The sequence below is a fragment of the Apteryx rowi genome, unplaced genomic scaffold (assembly GCF_003343035.1).
Source record: "Apteryx rowi isolate R43461 unplaced genomic scaffold, aptRow1 scaffold_198, whole genome shotgun sequence".
NCBI lineage: Eukaryota > Metazoa > Chordata > Aves > Apterygiformes > Apterygidae > Apteryx > Apteryx rowi.
This window is the reverse complement of record NW_020448285.1, coordinates 191,444-218,626: the sequence shown is the minus strand read 5'-3', so window position 1 is coordinate 218,626 and position 27,183 is coordinate 191,444. Positions and strand designations below refer to the sequence as shown.

General features: G+C 35.2%; 1 protein-coding gene across 1 annotated transcript in view; it reads right to left on the bottom strand.

The window, feature by feature from the left end:
• Positions 1–26,651, bottom strand: part of NRCAM (neuronal cell adhesion molecule) — a 66,829-nt gene extending 40,178 nt beyond the window's left edge. Inside the window, exons 1-13 of the mRNA XM_026063001.1 lie at positions 26,540–26,651; positions 24,364–24,381; positions 22,282–22,387; positions 19,173–19,369; positions 18,113–18,235; positions 17,548–17,718; positions 14,828–14,939; positions 12,605–12,789; positions 10,989–11,120; positions 2,258–2,401; positions 1,097–1,208; positions 580–746; positions 349–496 (exon numbers count right to left, since the gene is read on the bottom strand). Of these exons, the coding sequence (XP_025918786.1) occupies positions 349–496; positions 580–746; positions 1,097–1,208; positions 2,258–2,401; positions 10,989–11,120; positions 12,605–12,789; positions 14,828–14,939; positions 17,548–17,718; positions 18,113–18,235; positions 19,173–19,369; positions 22,282–22,387; positions 24,364–24,381; positions 26,540–26,627 (1,703 nt within the window). The 5' untranslated portion in view covers positions 26,628–26,651. The remainder of the gene's footprint in view (positions 1–348; positions 497–579; positions 747–1,096; positions 1,209–2,257; positions 2,402–10,988; positions 11,121–12,604; positions 12,790–14,827; positions 14,940–17,547; positions 17,719–18,112; positions 18,236–19,172; positions 19,370–22,281; positions 22,388–24,363; positions 24,382–26,539) is intronic.
• Positions 26,652–27,183: the final 532 nt, after the last annotated feature.

Sequence of the window (27,183 nt, the reverse complement as noted above, 5' to 3'; positions counted from 1 at the left end):
GCCTCTCTTTCTCATGTGTTCTTATTTCCAAATATGCTCAATCTATTTTTAATTTTCTGTGATCTACAGCAAAATATTTCTTCCATCATCTGTTTGGCTTCTTATGCCAATTATCTTCTCCCTACAATTGATATACATTATCAATGTGCACATTTAAAAATTTTATATCTAATTTTATTTGAATTCTATCTTAATATTGTCTCCACAGTAAGTATGGCTTTTAGTCACCAAATACGAGATAGTGATGATATTTATTATTCTTCAATACGTGTCTTTCAGAACAGACCAGGAAAAAAAGTGACTGGAAGAAACTGGGGAAAAAAAAAAAAAATATTATTTTGTCCATACCTTTCATCATCTGGCAGCTCTCCATTATCTTTCAACCATATAACTGTTGGTATTAAAGTAGGATCATGTTTTATTGTACACTCAAATGAAACTTGGCCAGCTCTCTGAATCACTTTGTATTCTGGCTGTTTAATTATCATTGTTGGATCTGAAATTTAGGATCAGTATTAGATAGGTTAAAAGCCTGAAATTCCGCACTAACCTGTGATGAAACAGTGATTAATTTCTTACCTTTCACTTCCAACTGCACCTCATTTTGTATCTTTCCTAATTCATTCCTTGCTACACACGTGTATGTACCAGTACTATCCTTCTGAGCCACTGGAATTTCCAAGGTTCCATTATCATGGAAAACGTATTCACTTCCACGCAGGATGCTACCTTTCACTCCCTTAAACCTTTATATTAAAAGTAATATCATTATCCAACATCATACTTTAATTCTATGGAACTTTATTGTCAGAAAACACAAACCTGGACTACCACAGAATCTATAGGTGCTATAGACAGAATCACATACTGAAAAGTAAACTTGACTCTGTAGGGATAACTTAACTGTTGTTACGTTACATAAGTATTGTATTAACATAACATAATCAGCTTACCTTTAAAATATACTATTTTAAAATTGTAAATCAAGTAAAACAGTTTTAAAGTTTTAAATATTTGTTTTCATAGATATAACTGTTTTTTTTTGTTTTTTTTTTTTTTTACATATTTTAAACACAACAATAGCTTAATAGCTTACCATTCAATTTCAGGCTTAGGTGAACCAAAATAAGCACAGTCTAGCAATGCAGGATTGTTTGCAATGACTTGATACAGTTTATTAGCAGGAGTTAGAATTCTTGGAGGCTCAGCTGAAAAGACAAAGAAAATCTGCATACATATGCAAAGATGAAAATACAAAATACTAAGACATCAAGAATGGTCTAAAGAATTACATGTTAACATTTTTCTCTGAAGTGATTTCTGGTCTCAGTCCAAGTCCAAGTATGTTCTGCTGCCAGTAGCTGAAGAAACTGTAGTATAGGAGAAATTTCTTGTTTAAAAAAAAAAAAAAAAGCTTCCTCCCTGCTTACAGTAATAGCGATGGGCACCAAAACAAACAATTTCATTTGCAGAGTATTAATCAGAACGTATTTCAAGGAAAGAAACTTTTGGGATATATTTCCAAACCTGCAAGCAGAAAGAAGCTAGGATTATATTTGGTGAAACATCTGCTTTTTTGAAAGGAATCCTGGATTCAGAAGGAGCTCTTTCATTTAAAAGACAGTGACCCTCAATCAAAGGACCTGCCAGTTCCTTTAGGAGAATCTTTAGAGGTCATTCTGCCTAGAATTTTGCTACTAGTTTTGTTAAATTCGGAGAAAAAAATTAGAGAGTTCACAGTATCTCCTACCTATAAACACATTCTTGGAGGCCTTTGAGACAAATGCATAATCACAGCCCCCTGCAATAGCAATTTACAAAATCTCTTCCATGATGGAGATTAGCTGAGTCCTTTTTGGGGCTTATCTGAAGGAGGGATCTTTGCAGAAGGAACACAATGTGTTTTAAACTGCAATTTTTAGATGGAACAATCATTTAACTGATCCAAAATACCAACAAACAATGAAAGTGAACCAAAACATACTTAAAGCTAATATTCCTGCCTTATTTATAATACATACCTTTGCTTGATTTACATAAACAAGAAAAGGATAAAATTTCTTCTAAGTTTCCCCCAGGTTCCATGACTATTTTACAAAGAACAAGGTATATATACAGCTCTTACAGTGCTCAGGAAACATGTCCATTCCCACTCAATAAAGATCTCAAGAAAGGTTTGGGCATGCAATCTCTGTATTAGCAGGAAACAACTGAATACTGTGAAGATGACTGAAGAATTGAAAAATTTGTTTCTTACCCAAAACATTCACAAATGCATTTGCCAGCAGGTATCCATATTCATTAGAAGCATTGCACTGATAGACAGCACTTGACCTTTCTTGCACATCTGAGAAAATAATGGTGTCACCATCTACCTTTCTGCTAGGATCTTCTGGGGCAACTGTTGGTGTTTAAAAAAAAAAGTTGTTTTGCTTAACTTGCTGTTGGATTATTCATTTTGTACTTGTGAAAAGAAGAAACAATGTGAAAGAGCACAGGCTCTTTATTCTGTTTTCCTGGATGAGCATTTACTCATTAAGATGTGAATTCCAATGCACTTAAGGAAGTTCTGTCAGTTTTACACATATTTAACTCAGGATGGCAGAGTTCATATTTTGTGTGCGTGTGTTTTTTGTTTTTTTTTTAAGAAGTGAATTTAAGGTCATATTTTGCATGCATTTTGGAGGAAAAATACTGATATGACAAGTTTCAGGCAAATAGAGACAATATCTAGAAAAATAAAGGAAGATTTCTGAATACCAAAAGAAAATGATGTTACAATGACAATGGAACTTTAGAATTTTCTGTGATTTAAAGGTTTCAACTTTTCAAATAAGTTGTTATATGCATAAATATTTCTCCAAATATAAAAATAGCCTTACTCAGTTGAAAACTATCTCAGAGTAAAATACAAGTAAGCTTAATTCTTTAGCACAAAATTAAGAAATGAAGAATGTTCACGACAGCAGTGATAGTAATTCAGTAGGTGGCACCCTTTCCTTTGAGTAAGTATTAAACAATGTCGTTTCCTCAACTGTTCTGTAGTATTGCGAGCTGTATCCCAGGAGAGTTAAGAATATAACAGAAAAAAAAAATTCTGAGATATTTCTGAAAAATAATAGCTATCAGTTTTGATACAACTGAATGGAATTACAGAGGTAAAACAAAAAAATTAGCTTGTAATACCATGATGCATAAAAATGCAAACTATCGTTTAATATTTTAAGTAAATATTAAAACAATATTTTATCAAAGCATTATTAATATTGAAACATGTTAATAAAATTGATATATTAATATAAAATAAGTGATAACTCCTTATGCTTCAGACAATATATCTATATTCAACTGTGAAGAAAGGGGGGAAATTTTCCCTATATTTTCTCATTTTTATTGAGATATCTACTACTGAATCCTATAAGAGGGAAGAAACTGGATGAAAGGGACTACAGTTCTGAGCTTCTTCTTAAGGATATTTCCATCTTGGTTGAATTCTAAGGCCATTTTACATGTAAAGTAATTAAACTAATTACCAAAGAGATGCCTCAAGAACAGTTTTCAACTCTATTGTTTTACTCTTATCTTAAACCACTCTGAGTTCAAATCAATAACACAAATTTAAAAAATTGGAAAAGGAAAAAGAAGAAAAAGAAGGAACTACTAGAAGTTTAAATGCTTAACTTTTCTCTGGGCTTCTGGATTGCTAGCACTTTTTAATTCTCTTTTGCTTTACTTCCTATTGCAACCTGTGTTCCATATTGCTTCATATTCCATTTACATGCCATTTGCATTAAAAGATTTATGGCCTGAAAATGGAGCAGATGAGCAGCCTAGCAGGCTGGCCAGTCATCTGTGATAAGTGGTCTGTCTCTGCATACAAATCACTTTTAAATGGAAAACACTTACAACTATCCTCCCCCAAAGTAGCAGAACTTCCCACACCCAAGGGGATGCTCTAACCCCTGTGCTACTCCCGGCCCCTTGCTCTGTTTCCCTTTCTTGTCCACTGAGTCTTGAATCATTTTCTATATGCTGACACAGCTTTAATGGCTGCACAGAACACCTCCCTCACACACGCTCCCACATGTAACAACTTACACATGGCTGCTCCTTTCAGGGAGATGGAAGCCATTAATTAGTTCAATTTTCTCCAGCTGAAGATGGAACTGGATCTTAAAAAAATGACCTAACCATTAAATTATCATATAAAAAGAAGGGTAGCATCTTCTCTTCCCGCTGCTGCATTTACAGAAAAGAGAAATAAGAAAAAGAGAAATCCCTCCTCAGTCCTTTGAAGGAAAAGAAGTAGATGCCTGTTTTCAGAAAAGGGTTTCAAGCTGTGGGTCCTTAGAGGGCAAAAAATACCTGAGAAAAGTACCTGGTTAATCAGTGTTTCCATTGGACCAGTCTAGCCATTTGCAAGCAGAACAGCAGTGATTTTAGCAAGCTGCCTGTTGAGATTGCTGCCCATTACAGATTGTCTTCTGACACACCCAATGCTCCCATACATCACAAACAGCACCTTACATATCTTTGCCCAGGTGCTACACTTCATTTTGCATGGCCAGGCCCAAAAAGTTAGGTGTTATATCACCCAGCTGCTTTACTGATCCTAAACATTCAGCTGACGGCTATACTCAGGCAGAGCTTATTTGCCTTTACAGTGGGATTCTGGCCAGACAGCAACTTTACAGGATGGCTGGATGAAAGGAAGATAATGCTACTGAGAAATTTGACAAATCTGAATTAGACATTGGTATTGTAAGTATCAAACAATTTCTTAACACTTAAAATGGGTGCATACAATCAGGATAACAAATGAGCATTTGCTGTCAGAGTTCTGCTGCTATAACAGATAGTTGCACACATGGCCTGTAAAAGCCAGCATTTACTCCCCAAACTATCAAATCTCAACGTTTTAAAGACTTATGAACATGCTTACATCAAAGACCTGACTGCTTTGTTTCACCTTATTTTTCCATCACTGTATGACACAGATTTTTGATTCTACAGCTACATAAGCATATTCCTGTAGAGAGAAGGTACAGCCTCCATCAGATACTTTTGTCACAGTTAGTCATCAGTACCCCGAATAGCATCTGTTCACCTGAACGCATATTCACATTCTTTTTCATAAACCTTAGACAGTCCAAGCAATTACTTCTGTTAGTATGTTTAAATAACCACTTATGGCACCATTCTTTTTTCTGGAAAAAAAGGTGGAAACTTGGAAAGCATCAAATATGCTTTCTGAACACATATGGTTAAAACACACCACTATGCTTGAAAATGGAAGGAAAAATAACAGATTTTGTTGGAATTTTTCCCCCTCTTCTGCTGAAGTACTTCATTTTCCTGACCAATTCTAATTGCTGTTCGATGTATATTTGTGCACATTCAGGAAGTTAAACACAGTTAAGATCAGAACAATTGTCAACTGATGACACAGTATACAACATAATGTTATCAGTCCAAACAAATAATACAAACATCAGCCTGATTTCTAAAAAAAAATATGAATTTTTTTGACAGAAAATGCTTAAGATATGAAATTAGTCATAGTTTTTAGGATATGTAAGTACTAACTGTTTCTATTCTACAGTGAAAATGCTGATGACATCCTCAGATGTACTAGAGATTCTCCCTAGCCGAAAACAAGCTGGAAGAGAAAGGAACAAAATTACTTGACTGCTTTTCCCCATATCAATGAGAATACATACATAATATCTTGGCATGTGTAAGAGGTTATCTTACCTAGATCAGTAAAATGTCACAGAAAAACATGGTGAAAAAAGAGAAGAATTTCTCTTTGGAAAAAAAGCGGAACGATTCATTACTGAGTGTCTTTAGATGCCTGTATCCCCTGCAAATCACAGGTAATCATTCCTGATATGCATTTACTATATATGACTATATATGATTGTTGAAAAACCTTTCATACAGTAATTGTTAGCTTTTTAAGTTTATGAATAATATGGTTTTGGACTACAGAACTATGCAGTACCTCTGAAAAACTGACAGCAATGTAGTAACAAAGTCTGTTGTTTAAGTGTTATAGCACAGAGTCAGTCTGTCTTTACTAAAACTGAGTTATGTTAGCATTCTGCATCAACAGGAAAATACTGTTTTTTCAGAGAAGCAGTGTTTATCTGCCATTATTTGATTTAGATTTTCATACAGAATGCTTGTCGTAGTTCTACCATTACTGTAATTCTGTCTTTAAGTTTATGCATAGATAATAGTGAAAGTAAACTGGTAGCTGAAACCAGCCATGGCTTAAAGACGATTTTGAACAACTCTAACCTTAGAAATAGCTCTGAAGACCCTGCTATTGTGAAAAAAATTAAGAAAGCAAAGACAATAGTTTTTTTTAAACTTGATAAGAATTTGGAAACATATGGTCCTTGTCTAGTGATGCTCATGTATGCTTTTCAAGTTCTGAAAGGATTGCAGAATCACCTGCATTGCAGTAACTTTTGCTTTTTTATTAACCAACCGATCAATAAAAGTGGGAAGAATGTTCCAGTGTGTAGTCATTGAGGTGGCTTGATAAGAAGATATGTCCCTAATGCAGGGACCTCCTGGTTTACTATAAGGCCCACGAATGAGCATCCAGTTAACTCAGATCAGGTGATATTTTGCAAGACAAATCCATCCTCTCAAATCTGTGATCATATTGCCAAAATATCGTATTATGTATTTAGAGAATGTTACGGGATTAGAATCCTTTTTTTGCCTTTTTGGGGGAAGTTGGAGAGAAGAGGAAGGAAGGATAAGGTGAAGAAAGGGAATTTAAGCAATGGTTCACCTTACTTGGCTTTAAGTTTCATGGTCACATGGAACTACAGACATATTTCTATGCAGATAAACACTGATCTAATGACATATGCAAAAAAGTTGTAGAAGTTCTGAGCTGGCAGAAGCTTGGGTTATGGTTTCAGAGTTGAATACAGGCAGGACAAAAACAGGTAGTGAAATAGGTGGGCAGAAGGGTGGGCAGAAGTATAGTGCAGCAGACATACTTCAGACACTATACATTAAAACCAGGACTGAAACTAAGCAATAAAAATGAGACTTAGTAAAGTAACCCAATTTTGCCTTACTCTACCCCTTACAGAGAACTGTCAGACTTAATTTTGGAAGAGATGGGACATGGAAAAAGATGTTCTTTTCCTTCTTCTACTAACCCAACTTGCTCCTCAGAAAAATCTTTTCATGAGACAATTCTAATCCTTGTTCCAGGGCAATTTTCTGATTTTGACAGTACTATTAACCCCCAAAGGGACAGCACAATATTACCTGCAGCCTCTCTCTCTATTCTATGTGCTAGCCACAACTGCTTATGCAGAATACATAAAACTGAGTATCTGCTACAGTTATTAGGCCAGATGCATAGTTCCAACATAATGATAGCAGAAGTGGTGGATAAATGCCTGTCCTGGCAGCGCTCTCCCCCTTGAGACTGAATTCCTTGGGGCATCAGAGTCCAGTAGACTTCACCCCCTGCTCCCATGGCTGTGGTGAACAGCTTGTGTGTATACTCGCAGAGAACGCAATGGATGACAAATCTCTCAGCCAGGGATTATCAAGTCCTTTCATGAAGCAAAACTAAGGGCTAATGTTTTTCATTTAAATTCAATGTGATTACTAATGGAGACTAACTAAAAACTAAGATTTAATGTGAAATGTGATATAAACAAGCAAAGGACATGTTGAAAGAAGATAAATAGCGCCTTTCAGTGCACTACTTTGTCTAAATCTAAGTGTGTGTATTTAATATTTAATAGCTCACTGTGAACTATAAACTACTGAACCAATAAATTAGTCTTTTCTGCAGTATTTGAAATGCCTTTCTGAAGTCCAATTATGAAAGTGTTTCCCCTCCCCAATTACTCTGGGTTGTTACTTTCCTAAAAGTTGAGATACTTTATGCATGGTTTCCCCTCTGTAAAACCATGCTGAACATCTAAGCAGTAAAACACAACGTATTATGCAGCAGTATAAACAATGCAGAACTTCAGCACTAATTGAAGCACAAGGCAAAGCAGAGTCATGGCCTGAACTTTCAACTGCTACTTGCAAAAGTAATTCTAATTGACCTCAGTGGGACTGTCCATGTAAGTTCAAATTACTCCTGTGAGTAAACATTATAAGGTTAGGTCCTTATCACTCCAGGATGTCTGAAACAGCTTGCTGTAAATTTAAAGTTTTTTCTTTTAAGTATTATTGTTGATGAAAATTAAAGACTGAAAGGAACCTAAAATCTTCCTTCAAAAATGTTTTTACTCTGGATAATATAATCTGGCAAAATGCACACCGTTGCTCTTTTTTTCACAGATATTTAAAATACATTACTTTTTTTTCTTTATTTTGATATGAAGCTGCTCTTCATCTTTCCTCCCTTTTCCTTCTTTCTTTCCTCTTTTGGTATTTAAGCCTCACCCTTTGACTGAGATATGGACGAATGGCTTTTTCTTCAACATTCCCCCTTCCTTGTCTGACTTATGGAAAAACAAAACCAGAAGAATTAGGCATTTCCCAGTTGTGCTTTCCAGTAGAAAATTAAAGTATTGCAAACAGATTACTGGGCCACAGGAGGCACATTGTGAGATATATGATGACAGCAGGGCTTTGAAATTCAAATGTAGCTCTTTTTCTTTGAAATGCTGCCATGGGTGTAGCGCTCTCAGCGCTGCTCTGAAGCTGAAACAGCTGCTTTAGTTTCCTTTTACAGTTTACTAATAATTCAGCTGCAAGAACAGGGGCTCAATTCTATCACTTAGTAACAAGTGAACAAAAGGGCACACTGTAGTTAGGAGTCTCCAGACCAGCTTTTAGTAATTCAGAATATTACAAAATCAAAAGATTCATAAGAACTGCATCTTCTGTGATCATGCTGCTTCTCTTTTAGATGCCCTGAGAGATTCAGTGTACTGGAGCATCCAGTAAACTTTTACTTAAATATTTAAAGTGAATAAGACTTCAGTCTTGCTTAGTAATGGGTGACCTTTTACATAAGGCAAAGCCACCAAATTATTCTTCTCCTGTCTTCTTTTTCCTTTCCTTTTTTTTTTTCCTACTGAGGTTGAGTGGGTCATTTCATTAAAGTCTCTTAATTTTTACTGAGTTCCCTTCCATCAGACTTTGTATACTGATTCCTCCTGGCCAGTCAGCCAATATATGCTGCCCTAGTATTTGGGAAGTTTGGTGGCATCCTGTAACTGCTTCTGAAAACATTATATTTCTTAATGTTCTATTGCTATTCTGCCAGGATGCAAGACACATCCTTGCTGTTCTGGCAAATGCACTTGTCTGTCAGACAAATAGCATGTCCTACGGCATTGACAAGGCAGCAATGCAGGGCAAAGGGGAATCTCATTATCAGTTGCAAAAGATGTTAGCAATCAGGAGGGCTGTAAAGATGGGTTAAACTATCAGGATGACAGGGTCTAATTGTATCAAAACAAAAAAAATGGTGATTATATAAAAGACAGAAAGGAAAATGAGACTACCCAAAAACCCAGAAAGAAAAGATCAGAACAGGTACAAAATTCAATTATAAAACAGGCATTAAGATATGCAGAGGTCCAATATATACAATATAAACATTGACGTTTTCCTGTCTTCCTTAAACACTTATCACTGTTTGCTGGGGTGAGAAATATCTCTCCGAAATGGTGGTGTTAGTTAACTTCAGCTTACATAACTTACTTAACCAACGGAAACTTCTCATTTTAAATCTCAGGCTAGAGACTCAACTTTAATTAGTATTCTTGAAAGAGACTCTTTGGTAAATGCTTCTGTTTAAATGTATATATATATATATCCTCATTTTTTTCAGAAAGTTGTATATTCTTTCCCTCCAGCTCAGTTTCATCTCTCCTGTATCCCAAATGCTTTGAATATATCTTGTTCCTGTTCTCCTGCTGTTATTTCCTAGATTATCACTGCAGAGAATTCTCCGTGTCCCAAACTCCATGACATTTACTTCATCAACATACTTAAACCTCTCCTGAAACTCAGTCTTCCAGTTACTCTTTACTACTTTCAACATGCCAATATTTTAGAATATACTATCTCTAACAAGGCAACAGGGTAGATTGTTTGGTTTTTATAACACTGTCTCATGAAAGAAGAAGGATAAGGGTAAAAGGACCAAGAACGATTTTATGGTACAGGCTATGCCGAGTGCCAAAAGAACTGACAACATACCACAGTTTTCTCCAGCAAGTTCTTTCCAAGTTACATTTTATATATATATATATAAATATATATATATAGCAGCTATCTTGCGTCTGCCATACAGCATTGCCAGTCATAACACTTCATCAATTAAGTGACTCAATTACCAATTCAGGGTTGCTTTTCTTATCCATATACAGGGAACCAGCTGTTTCACTGCCTTGGCGGATCCTTTTCTTCAACACCTACTTGGCACAGGTTGTTTTCCAGGCAGTTGCTGACTCATCCAATCAGTTTTGCTACTGCTTTTTAGGGTTGAAGCCTTGACGGCTAAAACATATTCTAAACTGTAAACCCTGCAAAAGCGCTCTGTATATCTGAGTGCCTAACCTTTTAGGGTACCTTTTCAATTCTCAGACAAAATTAGTTTTCCACTAGGGCAGCAAATGAGGTAGCAACCATGACTGCCAAAGCAACACAATGGTAGAAATTTGACCCCAGTAGTAGTCCTGCCAAAGGAAGGTGGCACAGCTTGGTTGCTATGACCCGTCCCTGCAGCTACACCATCAGTAGAACACCAGATGGGGTGACCAGGTGTACACTCACAAATTCTAACACTCTCGAGCGCATCAAAGGCACATTTTCTCTTTCCCCCTTTATGAACTCTAGCATTTTTACCACTTCATTTATAATTTAGTATTAACCGTCAGGCTAAAGCTACTCAGATATACAGTCTTCATTTATATTAGAAAAAGCTGACATTCCTCATATTCCCTTATTCATTCTAAGATAATTAAAAATCTTACTTGCTATGGGAACGCCATTTGTTAACCAGCTTATATTAGGCTTTGGGTTGCCATTAGCTCTGCAGATCAATGTCCCATCCTCTCCAGGAGACAAGACCAAGTTTCTGGGTGCTGTTATCCAGTATGGGGCAGCTGGCGTTAGGAAGAGAAACACAGCAATCATTTTCCAAAATGATATACAGAAAATCATATGGTACAGTCACTGTAACAATAAAATAATTCAAAAAAGCATATATAGCTATAGATATATACTTGCACTGTTAATTTTTTTTGTATCTGTGATACTCAAAAATTAACTGATAAAACTGCACTTTGGCTAAACAGAGCTATTGACCATGCACTGCACTGAAAAAGGGGATCGCTGTTTACTTCAAAATTCTGAGATAAGTAACGAGATTTACTTTGTTTTGCTTTTAATCTAATTTGTTTTTCCTAAAGAAAGCAAACTATGGCATCTACAGAAGATAGAGTGATGTTTTGACTAAATTCAGAGATATCCATGGTTACAGTCTTTAGGCTGATAGAATTGGAGTTAGGGTAGATTATGCAAATTGATTTAATGTCAAGGGTGAAAATTAGAAATGACAAAATTCTTGGTCTCTCTGAATTCAATGGATGATTGCAGTAGGGCCAGATGTTCACCTCAGATGAAAAACACACAGGTATCAAAATGGATGAAACATTTTCCTGACCAAAAGGCCTTCATCTCTGTCATTACCTTTTGTACAATAAACCAGCACAAATAGCGTATGTTACCACATGTTGCAATTAAATTTCAGATTTCAGATTGATGGATAGATGCAAATAGAAAATTAAACTTCTATTCTTAAAAAGGAGGTAGAATTTGACCATAAAAGCACACTGGACTACAAAAAGATTACATTAATAAAAATGTATATTTAGCTTGCCAAATGAACACTACAGCTGATTACTTAAAAGAATAATTAGCTCTCATCCCAAATATTTTCTTTCATGATGTTCAAAACACATACTTACAGGGCATACTGAGACCAACATATTGTGTTTTTAGAACTAGCAAGATAGTATCATTGGATACAAGTGGTAAAAAACATGAAGGAGGAGGAATGACAGAAATACAGATTAAGGGAGAAAAAGGAAGAAGACTATAACAACATGAGACAAATAGACAAATGAGAAAAATATAGTAGAGGAAGAATCAGGGCTATATTAATGGAGAGCAGAAAGGATCAAGAAAATAAAGAGGGGCTGAAGAAGAAAGATGGGGAGGGAGATAAAAAAGAAGGGAAAGAAGCAGTCTAATGACAGGTAATCTAAGGATCTAAAGTAAATGTCGCACAGGTACAAGCTAAGAAATTATTTTACAATTATTACAGCACAGTCTCAATTTAGCTTCTTGCCTGATAAAATAACAAATTAAAAAAAGAAATCTGTTAGAGACAGAGAAGTCCCTCAGATGGTAGAATTAATTGGTTTAATGATCATTTCTTCACATTTTTTTTACCATTATCATTCATTCTTGTAGCTATAGTTCATCCTAGAAAGCTTTTCAAACAGAATATGTTCATTCTTGCATTCTAGATGCAAGGGATTATTTGAGGGATTATTTATTATTTAAGGGATTATTTGAGTATTACCTTTAACAGTTACTGAAATGACATGGTGAGTAGAACCTAATATATTTCTTGCTATACATTTGTAGTTTCCAGAATCAGCTTCAGAAACATCTATGATCTTGAGAGTCTTCTTAAAGTTTTCAAAAAATGTTCTGTTGGCTGGCAGTTCCCCACCCTCTTTAATCCAGCGGATTACTGGTGTGGGTCTGGAGAAGCAAAACCATAGATCATATTTAGGGACCAGGAAAAAAGGAAGACTAGGAGACCATTCATTTTTTCAATAAATATTTTAAAAATAATTATATTAAGAGCCTTCACCCAGATTTTGAGGCATGTCCAGCAAATCTGCAAAATCTGCCAGCATTTGTTTCTAGGAAATGACAAGCCTCACTAACACTGTTAATGGCCATCTGTTTGCAGGCTCAATAATTATGGAATACATTTGTCTGCTTATAATCTAGAATCCCTGATGGCTATCAAAAGAATACAAATATAATTCAAATCTTATTGCACTTAATACAATTTCTTGTGGTAAAATGATGCTCTTAAAAGGTAACTTCCGAATAATGACAAGTTTATAATTGTCCTTCACCTGAGCAATACCCTAATGCTTCATGATCATCATAAATTTTACAGCAGTGCTGTTAGCAGACAGAAAATCTTCCTATGAGAATTAAAGAAAAAATGTCAGTGCTTGCTCAGGTATAGTCACCTGGCACTGCAGTGTGTCTAAATCTTGGCTAAGCTCTTGTTGTCCACAGAAGTTGAGTCATCCAAACTCATGTAGATATACTTCTAAAATTTTAACAAATTGCAAGTTGTTATTTACTGAGTAAAATGTTCCCTCTCAAATACCATGATTCAAGGCAAATACTCCCTTAGAAGTCTAATATCGCATATTTTATAACAGAGACACTTAGGTAAGCTGAATTTAAATCATGGTATCAATAATTAGGAATAGTTGCTTTAAATAAATGGAAGAACTGAATCTGGCCCCTTGTGGACAACTGTGTGAGCTTCCCACACTGAAATATCTAAAAAAGAAAATTACATGAAGGCTAAAGACACAAAGCTAGTTATATTGTTTAATATTCCATTTTTTTCCCTTTTTTACTCAGTCATTTTACTGGAGCTTGGATCACTGAATACTTTTATTGCAGGGCTACCAAAAAGAACAAAAATAAACTGTGGATGAAGACTACCAGAGCCAATTCTACTCCCACTCGTAGGTGTGGTTATGCAGTAGTGCATGATTCAAAGACACCTGAATTGATCACAGCTGAGTTGGAAGCAATGCACTCATGCTTGTATCACATGTGTCAAGCTATGCCTGAGCATGCCCTGTGGAGTTTACACAGGTGCAAACATCTGCACGATGCTCTGCTGCATCACTTGCAATTATGGGCTTGCCTTGTTGCTATCTCAGAGAGCTCTGCAACACATGCTTTTGTGCACTGTAAACATGTTCACAGTACCGAAATAGGTACTAAAAAAGATTTTCCAGTTCTGCATCAAGGCTGCTCACTTCTCTGATTTCTTCTTGAGAATGAAACTGATGTAAGATCAAACTACTTCACGAAGTTAAACTACTATTTAGTCATCTTCTACCTGCACAATAACCAGCAGAGGCGAACGTGGATTACATCAAAGAAACAAGTATCAATTACTCAATTACAGTGGGATGTTGGATGCAAGGAGCTGAAGGTATGTTCTAATAACTCCCACCTAGCTGATCTAGTTAAGTAATTATTAGCAGATGTGTGAGTAGCTTTTTTAGATTAGACCAGCATACTCTTATCTATTTTAATATAACTTGAGGGCCTAATGATGGTAAATTTAAGAGAATAAAAACAGTGGCTTGATTCAGGCATTCTATCAGAGCATGATGACAGAGTCCTCGGTACAATTCTGCAGATGTGTGTCCAAGGCAACCCTGTGATGTTTCTTGCTTATGTCCTGAAAATGAACACTAGCACAACCTGAATCCTGTGTATAGAGGGTTGGTGATATGAGAAAGCAGAGGCCATAATATTTATGTTCTTAGTTTTAAAACCTACTGATGCCCACATAAATGGCTGACTTCTTTAAATTCGCTCTATTTTACATGTCTGTTTCTGAGGCTTTAACACTGTCACTTTAAAACACCTAGGCTTATACAGTGGTAACTTTTTAAGTATATCTGAACTGTTTCTCTCTGTTTTTTTTATTTTTAATTAAAAAAACACTGGCTAAAAAGTAACTCACAATCCTGCTGCAATGCACTCCAACAAAAGCACATTTCCTCTCAGTTCCACTTTGTTACTTGTGCTACCTGTTGGTGTTAGAAGAATCGGTTGCCTCTCTGTAACTGGTTTGGCTGGAACAAGAAAAAATTAAAATAATGAATTTCTAAGCTTTATTTTAATACTGATCAAATGCATACACCCATTCTCACATTTTGGACAGAAATTTTGCTGCACACTGGCCATTTAATTAAAAATCATCATGTTACACAATGACATAGTTCAACAAATTAGGGTTTCGACAGACATAGTAGAATCATATCTCAACTTCGCATATGCTATAATTTTGAATACATAAATGAAAAATCTTATATAAAAGAGGGGAGCATTTGATATAGTTTTTACACAGGCAACTACGTGGCCTGGTGGGTGCACACAGAGTCCTAATCCTAAGCAGCTCCTATTTACCTCAGCAGAACTATTTTGAAGTGTGAGGGACAACTGATATGAGTTATACTGTAAGACTGGAAGTTACCAAAAGTTATGGGACTTCCATCAGAACATAAATAAAGCAAAGTTATTGTATGCAGAAATATAAACCAAAGCGATAAAAGGTATACTCTACTTTGCACTATGCTTTGTTCATTATTTTCTAGACTGCAAAGGATGTCTCTCTTAAAGTTTAGTCATGCCTTCTCCTCTTGCTGTATGTTTAGTTCAAACTATTCTCCAGTCTGATAATTATGAACCATTTTCCACAAGAAATAACCACAGTCAACAGACAGCCAGAAATTATACTCTGTTGGCTTCCAAAGTCTATTATATTTCATGTGTCTTCATGAAAATCAAAATAATAGACTGTGTTCTGTAAATACTCTTATGTTCAACAGCAGTTTTATAACATACAATTAATTTGCTGTAAAGTGTAGTAGTCTAAATCATTACAATAAGTTATTGTACCTTTTAAAAAATGTGGGCAGAAACAAACATTTTTCTCTCGTTTATTAGGATATAGGATTTATTGATAGATTAATATAAATAGAAAACTTAAAACATTTTTTCATACAGTATGTACCTTGACTTCCTTAAAAACTAATACACGAATGATTCTCTTTAAATTGAGGGACAAAAAAGGCAGTCTAGCGTGAAGAACACAGTCAATAGTCACAGGCAATAAGTAATTTGTCCAGTTTCTGCTCTGCAAAGGGCCACTGACTCACATTACAAGATTATAAAAATCCAGAATTAGCTCTGGTATTTCTGAGCTGTGAGACAACTGAGTTGTTTTCTCTCCACTAATTGTAGTTACCACATCATACTATGTTCAGGTAAATATTTTTTGTTTGTTCTTGAAAGAAAACTATTTTTATGCAGAGAATTAAAAAGGTTCCATGCCCCTGCTATATTTTAGATTTCAGTAAGTTAAGGTTTAATATCTACAAAGACTCATTTAACAAGAAAAAAAGACAATACACTACATTAGTTCTATTTCGTCATCTATCTCATACAATATTAACTGGGGGGGCATCTAAAACTTCAACCCATATGAAATCAGTCTTGCTCCAAAGCAGCCTCATGAAACACATGTATACCTGTTGAGGAGGATTTCAGTCACAATATACAAAAGAAGACCATTCAACTTAGATTAATGTAAAGATCAGCTCAAACAAACAAATACAACTAATTTTTCCCCTACAAAGTTAATTTTACAGATAGTGTTAAAGTGTTTAGATTTTAATTCATTCTAGTTTTCCACTCATGAAACACATTAAAAATGAATGGTACATTCAGGAAATTATTAAATGTGAAATGCATCTGTTAAATACTTAACTGTTATTACTTATGATGCAGCATGTGATATTGAATAGTCCTAGTGATAATGAATACATCCAATTATCAGTTAAATTGGAGGAAAAATATAAACAAGCAACACATTACAGAAGCAATTAAATAGACAATTTGCAAAATCTGCCCCAGTGTGAAAGGACTCATTTATTGTAAAAGTTGATTTTTTTTTATGAGCCATGTTACAATAACATTAAAACACTAAATATTTTAAAGGATCACACTGTGCAATCCCTTTCTAAAGCAAATTATTATCACCAGTACTAACAGATACCTTTATTAGAAACTGGAAAGGGAGCAAAGGTTAAATAGCCGTGGAAGTGAAGTTAGTTGACTAAATGCTACTGTGAAACAGGGAGTATCAGTGGGGACCAGTGTAACTCACCACCATAAATATCAGTGTCACTCAAATTAGCAGCTATAGTGTCATTCAATGAATCCACTGAAATAAACAGAATATCATGAAGAATGCATATAAGAGGGATAAATCAAAGTACTGGGAATCAAAAGGTGATGATAGGGCCATGGTGAGTTAATCAAATGATCGATTAATTTGTTTCAACAGTTATGACAATAAATAAATTGGTATTCTTGCACATGAAAACCATTTCAAAACTGTTATTTATTACACTGTAATTTTTCATTAACTCAAATCTTACAAAACATTTTTTCAAAATAAAAAAGCCTAATAAAGGGGAAAAAATCAACAGCACTTAAAACAAATTATATATCAAGAAAATTGGAGATTCTGTTCTAAATTTTATAGAGTAATTTAATTTCTTATTCAGAATTAAAATATCAAAATTTCCTAGTGTAAAACTATTTAACTGTTGGCAAATAACTAAGAATTCTGGATAAATATAATGTTAGGATGTGATTAGGTAATGCAATACCTACTTGAAAGAACCTTTACAGAAATTGGTTGCTTCTGCTGTATAGTTTGTGTATGATTAAATCTTGCATAGCAGATATAGTCCTCACGGGTGTCTTCTGGTTGTACGTTAGAAAAATAAAGGTCTCCATTTAAACCTTGGGAAACTCTTTCACTTTGAGGCAGCCTTTGGAAAGCTAAGCAAAAACAAGAATACATTTATTCCAACTATAATACACACACTATTGTTATGACCTGCAGACTCCACATTTGTTCCACTATGCTTTCTGTAACAGCTTATCTCTTTGTAACTTTCCCGTAGTTTTTTGGGCATTTTTTCTAGAGCACCCTTGTCTTCCCTTTCCTCCCCAGTGTGTTAGTCTAAAACACACACTGAGATCTCCAGCCGCTTTTGCATTCATGCTCTTGGGATGCATTACCCTTTTTTTTTTCCCCCTACGTAACGGGAAATTCTTTGAATTTTAGCTTAGAGGGAAACTCCACCATCTGTGGTAAGTCTTGGTAAGCACTGATGAACTGCTTAGAAAAACTGAGACCAGTATAGTAAGTCTACCTAAAAAACAAACTTACCATTATCCATCCAAAATATTATAGGTGGTGGTAAGCCAACAGGAGGTCTGCAGTGTAGTACTAGAGAATCACCTTCTCGAACTTGATTTGGTTCTAGTTTTTCTTTAGTCCACAAAGGGGATCCTACAGAAAGTAATTTTAACAAACATACAAACTATGGATTTACAAAAATTCCAAAATTTAAGGAAGAATTGCACACAAATTTCCAGAAATATAGGATAATTATATACATCAAAAATTTAGCTCCTATAATATTTATTAAAGATTTAATTTTTGTTCTTCTTTATGTTTTCCTGGGAGAAAAGCAAGTATTCATTAAAATATTGTTTTACAACAATGATTCAATTGAATTGAATCAATTTACTCAAATTATTTAGGCTAATCACTGAAGGTTCTACAACACTATCTTGGAAAGTTCGAAGTTGGGTAATCCAAAAAAGATAAGCGATGCACATGATTAGAAAAAAAATTAGACTTTCATGAAGTAGTATTTTAACTGATTTAATGAAATGTGAGGAAAATAAATTTTAAGCTGAGAAGCTTGAAAAACTGAGCTGAAATAAAAATGACAGAAATAGCAGTAGAAACAGTTTATCATTAATTAAACTAGCTTTATCTCCTTTTTGATCCCTATCTGTTCTATATTAAAGCTACTACAAAAACTATGAACTACGTGCATCAGAAAAAGAGAGTAAACTTGTCCTCATCAGAGATTTGTATTAAGAGATTTACAATTTTCTTTTCTAATTGTCTTTTCTAATTGTTTTATATATTACCCAATTTTAAACATGGCAGGTCATCCAGATGTATTGAAAAAATCAGGAAAACATTCTGGGTATTTAATATTCTAAGAAATTCTGGAGAGAACATGCAATACTTTATTAAATGTATTAAATACAATACCTTCTAACAACATTGTTGATTATTAAATCATTGTTGATGATTAAAAAGATGTCTTTTTTTAAGAAAGGAAAAAAGAGAATAATTAAAGCAAAATGTCCCTAAGAAAATAAGCAAACGTAAGTTTTTCACATTTTAAGAATATTAGAGTTTCACTTACTGGATGGCCTTATGACAATATTGTTGGAAATGGCTGCTCCTCGTTCATTCCTTGCTGTACACTGGTAGACTCCTTCATATGCTTCTGCCTTCCCACCATTCATAATATTTATGACAAGGGTTCCTGAATTTGGTTTCATTGTTACTTGTGCATCTTTATCTATATCAAAATGAGTTCCATTGCGTGTCCATGAGAAGCTACAATAACAAAGGCAAAAATAAAAATTGTTTCTTCAGTAGCTTATTGTAGATCATATGGAGAAAAAAAAAGTCATTTTCAGTAACACATTGCATTTTTTCCTTAAGTTTATAAATAATATCTGTTCTCAAACTAAATCAACAAAGAAAGTAATAAAGCACTTTTTTAATATAACAAATCTGGCAATACTTTAAGATAAAGGTTTGGCAGAACTTGGTCATTTCAAAGTCAGTACTTCTATTTTAAAAATTACATAAAAAGATTCAAAAGTTAATCATATACTGAAAAGAACTGCTTTCCTTTCTACTAAAGATGATACAGTAACATCTGCTAGAACTGATATTGCTAAAGCCGCATTAGCATTTCTGTTATAAAACCTATTGTTGAAAGGGTTTATAAACCTGCCTTTAAAAACCTGCTCTGGGCTGAAATGTGTCCCAGCAGGAGACCACATCTCTTAATTGGTTTGGCCATTTTTAAGTTACTGAAGTGAATCAAAGAATGAGTGGTGAGTTTGATTTCTTTTCACTATTCCAGCTCAAACAACCGTGATTCATTAAATGAAATTTTGCAGTCTGATAGTCCATAACTAATCTAGCAGGTTTATACTGGTGTTACTCAAAGCAAGAGATGTTTTGTAAAGGAGCCACTAGAAATGAAGACTATTAAAAACCATTAAAAAATTGTAAAAAGTAGAGATTCATAGTGTGCAACTTCTACTATTGTAAACACTAATTCCTGCCTTATACTGTACTTTTGGCCGTTAACAAAGTAACGCAGAGCTAGAGCAATGTCTGTGAAGTGTGCAGCACTCAGTTTGCCAGACTGCGAATGGCAGTTTTTGTACTTGTTACACATCAGGTTCATACCCTTAAACACAAACATGATCACTACATCTGATTACTGGTTAGAATGTTACCTAAAAGTATAAATATATGCAGTACTGGAAAAGTTCAAATTTTAGGTGACTTAAATTGTGCCCCGATCTTCTGCAGTAGGAGGGCAGGACTGGACACTGTGCATTGCACCGTGGGACAGCAGAGAAACAGGGGCCGATCAGGAGCACTGTGACACAGTGGCAGTGTTTTGAGGAGGACCAGAGCCCTCCGAGCTTGAAGTGTGAACCTATTCCTTAGGAATTTGCAGGCGAAGCCACAGATTGTGGGGTTTCTGCAACCCTCAGCTACCAGGAACACTGAAGGATGTGGGGAAACAGTACAGCTTCAAATGAGAGGTGGCAAATGGGGTACGAAATCCTGAACTTGAGATATCTGAAAGTGAGAATCTTTGCTGCTCAAGCTATATGTAGCAGCCCATCCATAAGCCTTTATGCCAGCTCTCTGCAACAAAAAAGTCACCCTGCTTTAACAAACAATTCACACTCATTCTGACTGAGAAAGTTCAGCTTCAGAGCTTTGAAGCTCTTCAAATTCCAATATTCATTTGCAGGATCAGATTCAAGACTAATGGACCACGTTACTTATTCCAATAAATTAGCTGGATGTGATAACTTACAAATAGGCAAAACTAAGTACTAGCTATTTTCCTCCTTAGAAAATTCTGCACTTGAATCCTGCCTCTGTAGCAGGGGAACAAGGTGACAAACAGATTTGATGAGAAGGGTGAGGCTGTACAGCAGTTAGACCTGGCACATGACTAAGGTATCTGAGTCTTACAGACAGCGCTCATAGTCGCTTAGCTAAATCCACCCCAAAAAGGAGTTTAGGAGAAGCATCTGCAGAAACAGTAGAGTGGTTCCAAAGCACATTGTAATCACCCAGGTCAGCGTCCAGATTCTTAAGAATAGCATTATGCCTGTTAACTTAAAATGCTGGTAAACACAGTAGTGTTACTGCACTCCTACTATTAAAAGAACATTAAAAATGGTGAGAGCATCATAGAAAATCTCTATCTTCTTTACTCTGATCCCCAGCATGATAATGACCATGACCCCAAGGCAACCAGAAAGAATAATGTAGAAAAAAACCCTCTTTAGTCATAAGTAGAAGTACATTTAGTGAGCTCTGTGTGAATCTGAGCAAGCAATTATAGGCTAACCTTGCTAATAAGTTGTAGCTTACTGAAACACATTACTGGAAACACAGAGATGCACATGTCTGTCTTATAATCTCTGAAATCAGAAGCAGTTATGGCATGACAGAATGCATCACTCCCACTGCTTTTTCCAATTCAGGTACCCAGCAAAAATATTTGGAAACCCCCTATTTCATGGTACTGGAAACAGGGCTTTCTAATGGAAGACAATCAGGAATCTGATGTATACACAGGGTTACCATTTCTGCCAAAAATAAAACTCTTTTAAAGCTGCAAAATGCACCTGGCAAATCAAGGCTTACTGATCATTTAAACTGACACACATTCCTTAACTTCTTACAGAATACTTATGTACTTTAAGATGAACCTCACAGAATTGAGTGATTTAGAAAACAAGAAATATACTACAATAAAAAATGGCTAATGTCCCGAATTTGAGTTTATTAGGGTTAAATAAATTCAGACTGAATTTATTCACTGTGCATACTTATTGGACGTCATGCCAAAGACTGGAATGTGATCCAATTCCTAGTACAGTATGCCTTATAGTACTTTCCATGGGCAGTTGCCTATCTCTATTAGTGTAATAATCTAGTATTATTATGTCATTGGAGCTTTGAGGATAAAAAAAATACTAGTTGCTTGACAGTACAGAAATGAGACTACAGGATGAGAAATATTCAAATTTATATCACTTTCTAGTAGCTGTTTAAATTACAGAGGATGGGTGCATGCATGTCTGTGTGCGTGCAAGCACACATATATGCACAAACTTGTTAGTTTGCAAAAGTTACATTATCTTCTCCTACTTTTCCTATGCTGTTAGGCCAACAAAAGCAAAATAAATACTGCTAACCTTGGTGGTGGCTTTCCTTTTGCTTCACACTGTATTACAATATTCTCTCGAGGGTCAACAATGTAATCTTTTGGAGATTGCTGAGTTATCGTTGGAGGCTGAGACACTTCATTGTGGAATATAATTAAGAAACAGAGAGGAATTTAATATTTTCAAAGCATCAGCAACAGTTTTGTAAGTGGGGAAAGCAGAATTACAACTGGCAACAAAATCAGCAATGAGAGACTGGAATTAAAGTATCCTTTGTAGTTTGACTGAAACCCTCTACTCTTGCAAATCAGTGTAGTTCTACTACCTGTAAACTGAGTTATGCCAATTTACAGCAGATTAAGATCTGGATGAAAATGTTTAATGAATATCATTTGCTAACATCAGATTTCAAACGTTTTTCAAGAAGTCAAAGGACACTTCAATTCTATGTCCAATACATATTTCTGAATAAACAGCCATGGGACCTATTTCCACACATAAAAGATGTTTTTTAACATACAGAAATAACAAAAAATACAATATATGTTATTTCTAAACATTGGATGTATTTCCATATTCTCTATGCGTGTAAAAATTTTACAGATTTATTGTGTTGAACAGATTGAACTAATCTACAAAGCATGCTCCTAGGAGCTACTTTTCAGGAGTAAAAACTGTGTTTGAATAGCCAAGAGATAGGAAGAATCAGATAAGAAAAAAATAGTAATAAGAAGTTTCCAAATAGAGTAAACATGTGAGAAAGGTCTAGTACTGATTCTCCTGAAACAAAATAAAACAAAACAAAACAAAACAAAACAGTCAATTTTCTGAATTGATCCAGGAGAAACTTCCTAGAATGAGCAGCATAAAATGAAATCTATTTGCCTGACAAAGTAGCTGGTGCTTTCCTGAAGTAATTCATAATCTATTACCACTATCTATAGACATTTTTTGTGTAGAAAAATTCTTTTTATGACATTAAGATAGTGATAAACATGTGTTCCTCAACATTATTAATCTGTTTATAGCTTAGTGTCAACTAAAGGAACCAGCTAATAGCAGCCCTGCGAACATCCCTGTGCAAATGCTGTAAACTACCTGTCCAGCAATACACTCTGCTACTGCTCTGGGGTCTGTTTTAGCCACTTGAGCAAAATATTTCAATCATTAGAGACTGCTGTGCTCTCATGTCGCACCCTTTTATCTTAGCCAGTAAAAATTGTAAAACTGGGATTATTATTTTAAGCATCATTAAACATTAAGTAAGGCCTCTTTGTCACACAGAAAGAGGCAACAGTCTGTAAAGCACTACCCACATGAAATAGCCAGAAAAAAAATTCAGATCATGGAATCGTAACATTATATAATAGCTAAGCAGAAAAGAACAGGCCATGCAGAGCTAGATTTTGCTCTTCATCCTCACTGCAGAGAGGAAAGTGATTAGAAGCAGGAGGGAACATTTTTACAGGATGATGAATTTTTTGTATTCTTTTAAAGGGGCACTCCAAAGATAGGTTTTTCTCTCTCAGAATCAGCAGGCATCACACGCTTACTCGGGAAAAGTAAACACACTCTGAAAAGGCATAAGATCTGAGCACTGTGCAATGTATAATATATTCTACGTGATACACATCAAAGACCTGAAGTCTTCACTCCTGGACTGTGTACTGCACTGCACTTAAAACATTAAATTTACCATGACGCTAGAGCTGAGTTAGGAGATCCCATAAAAGATTAGGTCGACTTAATTAACTGAACACACTCTTTTTTTTTAAGGAAATAAAAGTGACTCCAACTCAGACACGTAAAATAATTAAACAAATATCTTTACTCCTGAAAGTAGTAGTAAAACATTGCTCATGCTGATATTGAATATGGATTTTAATGTTCAGACAGCATACAATTGAAAACCATACACAATTCATTCCTTTAAATACCAGAATGACTTATGTACAGTAGTATTTTCTGCATGAACAAAACATTTAGCCACAGCAAACCAAATTACGAACAAAATGCCAGAATCACACATTTTGTATTGTAAATTCAATTTGTAACACAATCAGTATTAATTTTCAGCAGCACACAGTCTAATTTTTGTGGACAGGAACTTACATTCTTCTAGAAGTTTTGCTTTTATTCCCCCATCAGAAACAGCAGGTGAATGGGCAAATGGAGATTAAAGAGAAACATTTGTTAGTAAAAAGAAAATTAGCATTTTTGAGAGGAAAGGTAAGTATCTCTGGCAAGTACATTGGTCACCATTAAAAAGAAAACATTTACCACTGTAACCCATGCAGTGATTCCTGAAATTCCAGCAATTTCCATTGTGTCAGAAATACTACATTTATCACAGATTTCATGGTATGAGAAACTTCTCTGAACTATTGACTTTTTAAGGGCAACCAGGGTATGTGACTTTGACCCCACAAGGACAAGAAGGACTGATACGGAGGAGACAGGAAATCAGAATTAATGGAGTGCATTGCCCTCATGCTGCAGCCAAAATCAATCTACCCAAATGACCATATGGAAGAACAAAAGGAATGCTTCAGGCTAAAATTACTCTTACAAAGACAAAAGCATCTAATTCTATTCAACAGACATGCAAGTACTTTTATTTGAAAAATAACTAAAAAGAACAATTAATCTAGGTTGTCACATTTATTTCTTACTTTAAACATTTTGCATACATGGCCCCTCATCTATAACATTTTAGAGCAAGTCAAACTGCTTTAGGTCAGCTACGCTTTTGGTCATACCTTACATACTTTGAGACACTGAAAAGCATAAGAACTGCTAACCTAGATGAAACCAAAGGCTCGACTTATCCAGGATGTTCTTACTACCAGGTCCCTGTGGTGGCTGTGTAGGGAAGAACTACAGAAAATACAACCCTGCCTTCCCTTGTGGTGCTCTCCCAGTAGCCATTCCAACCATTATAATATATATAATTAAAGACATAATTTTGCTTAATATGATCTTTGGCTACATATTCACGTATCTACCCAGATCTAACACAGTTATTGATATCATATAGCAGGTAACATGTTAATTGAGAGTTAACATGACACACACAAAAGGACTATTCATTCTCGTCTGTTGATGCATTGCTGGTTAATCTAGCTTTAAGTGTAAGCTACAACAGTATTGAACAAATTATATACATTCCTAAACTATCAGAAGAGTTTAAAACCTTACTTACAGGCTGCAGAAGTATTTAGGGAGAAAAATTAAGTTTAGAAAATAAGACATTTGTTCATTGTGTTTTTAAAGCTATCTATAAGCCACAGCTTACTGTTTTAAAGGCATTCACAGCACTACAAGTCTGATGTCATTTAGATATATTGATCTTGCTACAGAAATAGAGGTCAATGGTTTGAGAGACTTGGAAAAATGTACAGGGAACCCCCCCCCCGCCACCAAAGCGGTTGCAAATTATGTTGATGATTATTAAAGAAAAACAGGCATTTATGGTAGAAAGGTACCAAAAATATGGGGGCAAAGAAAGCTATGCAGATTAGAATCATAGGTGAATTTACTGACGCATTAATCCATCAACTTAACAGCAGACCTGATGTTCTCTTCTCTGGCAATTAGTTTTACAAATGAATAGTCAATGTGAGGTGCAACATGGCTCACTGAATTCTGAAAATGTGATCATGCTAATCTTAAAATGAAAAGAAAACCTGAAGCATGAATAAATTCATAAAAACAGCTATTAGAGCCAGATACAACGACAAATTACAGTATCTAAAGTGGCAGTTCCACAGAATTTACGTCTCTAAATACAATATCCCATGGGCTATCTAACTTCACCTGCCTAATGTGCCTAACTCTAAATTTTCCCCACATAAACAGAGCTAGATCTAGCCCAGTCTTGAGAGGGATGAGCCATTCAACAACTAACTTCCTGTTGTGCCTGACTGGCTATGAGTAGGAACAGTCCTGGTGCTTTCAGCAAATTGCCAATATGACCTTAGTGCCATAAAGAATTAGCTTCTCTGCCCTTCTTCATTTTGATCAACTAAAATGTTCAATAAAGGCATACAAAAGTGTGATATATTTCTCAGAATCCTCTGTTAACCTTTTTCAAGTGAATAATGATATATGTACGGTTTTTGAAAATCTTCAATAAATTCATGTAAAAATTCATAATCAGCGTCCTGACCAAAGTAAGCAAACACATTCCATGTTTAGTTCCATGCTGGAGTTATCTTCATCTTCCTGTATATAAATTATACAACTAATCTTCTGTTACTCTGCACTTATTTAGCAAGTTAATACTTACAGTCTAGAGGTACATCCAATGCAGAAATCATTTGGCACAGAAAGAGAACCAAGGAAGCTTTGCTTGCAGATGTGCTCTTTTTCATCATGATTTTAGGCTGTATTAAGTAACTCACACTGGAAGAACGAAGTCCAACTTCATCAGACTAGTGGCTTGGAACAGTTACGTAAATATAGACAAGAAACCTAGTAAATAAAAATATAAGAACAACAACATGAAGACACTATGGAGACTCAAATGATGACATCTTAATAATGTTATGAAGTACCAGTACTCTATGCATTATATCCAAGGATAAAAGCAGAGAACAGCAATTATACAATGTGCTCTAATGAAATACAAGTGGAGATTGAGAAGTTCTTAAGAAAACTAGATCATGGTACTTCCCTTTCCCAAGGAAGCTAGTGAATAACACTTACAACCTTCTTGAAGGTTAGGTAGGCTTCTGATCACACACAAAATGTATAACTGACATATGCTGTCATGCCTAGCCCTGCAAATCAAAATCTAATCAACTGGCACCACACTGCCAAACTCTCTTCTCTCCTTTCCTGGGTCAAGAGGTGGCAGAAATCAAATTCAAGGGAAATCTGTTCTTCTTTGAAATGTTCTAGATTTTCCCCCTCAAGCAAGTGTGAGAGATC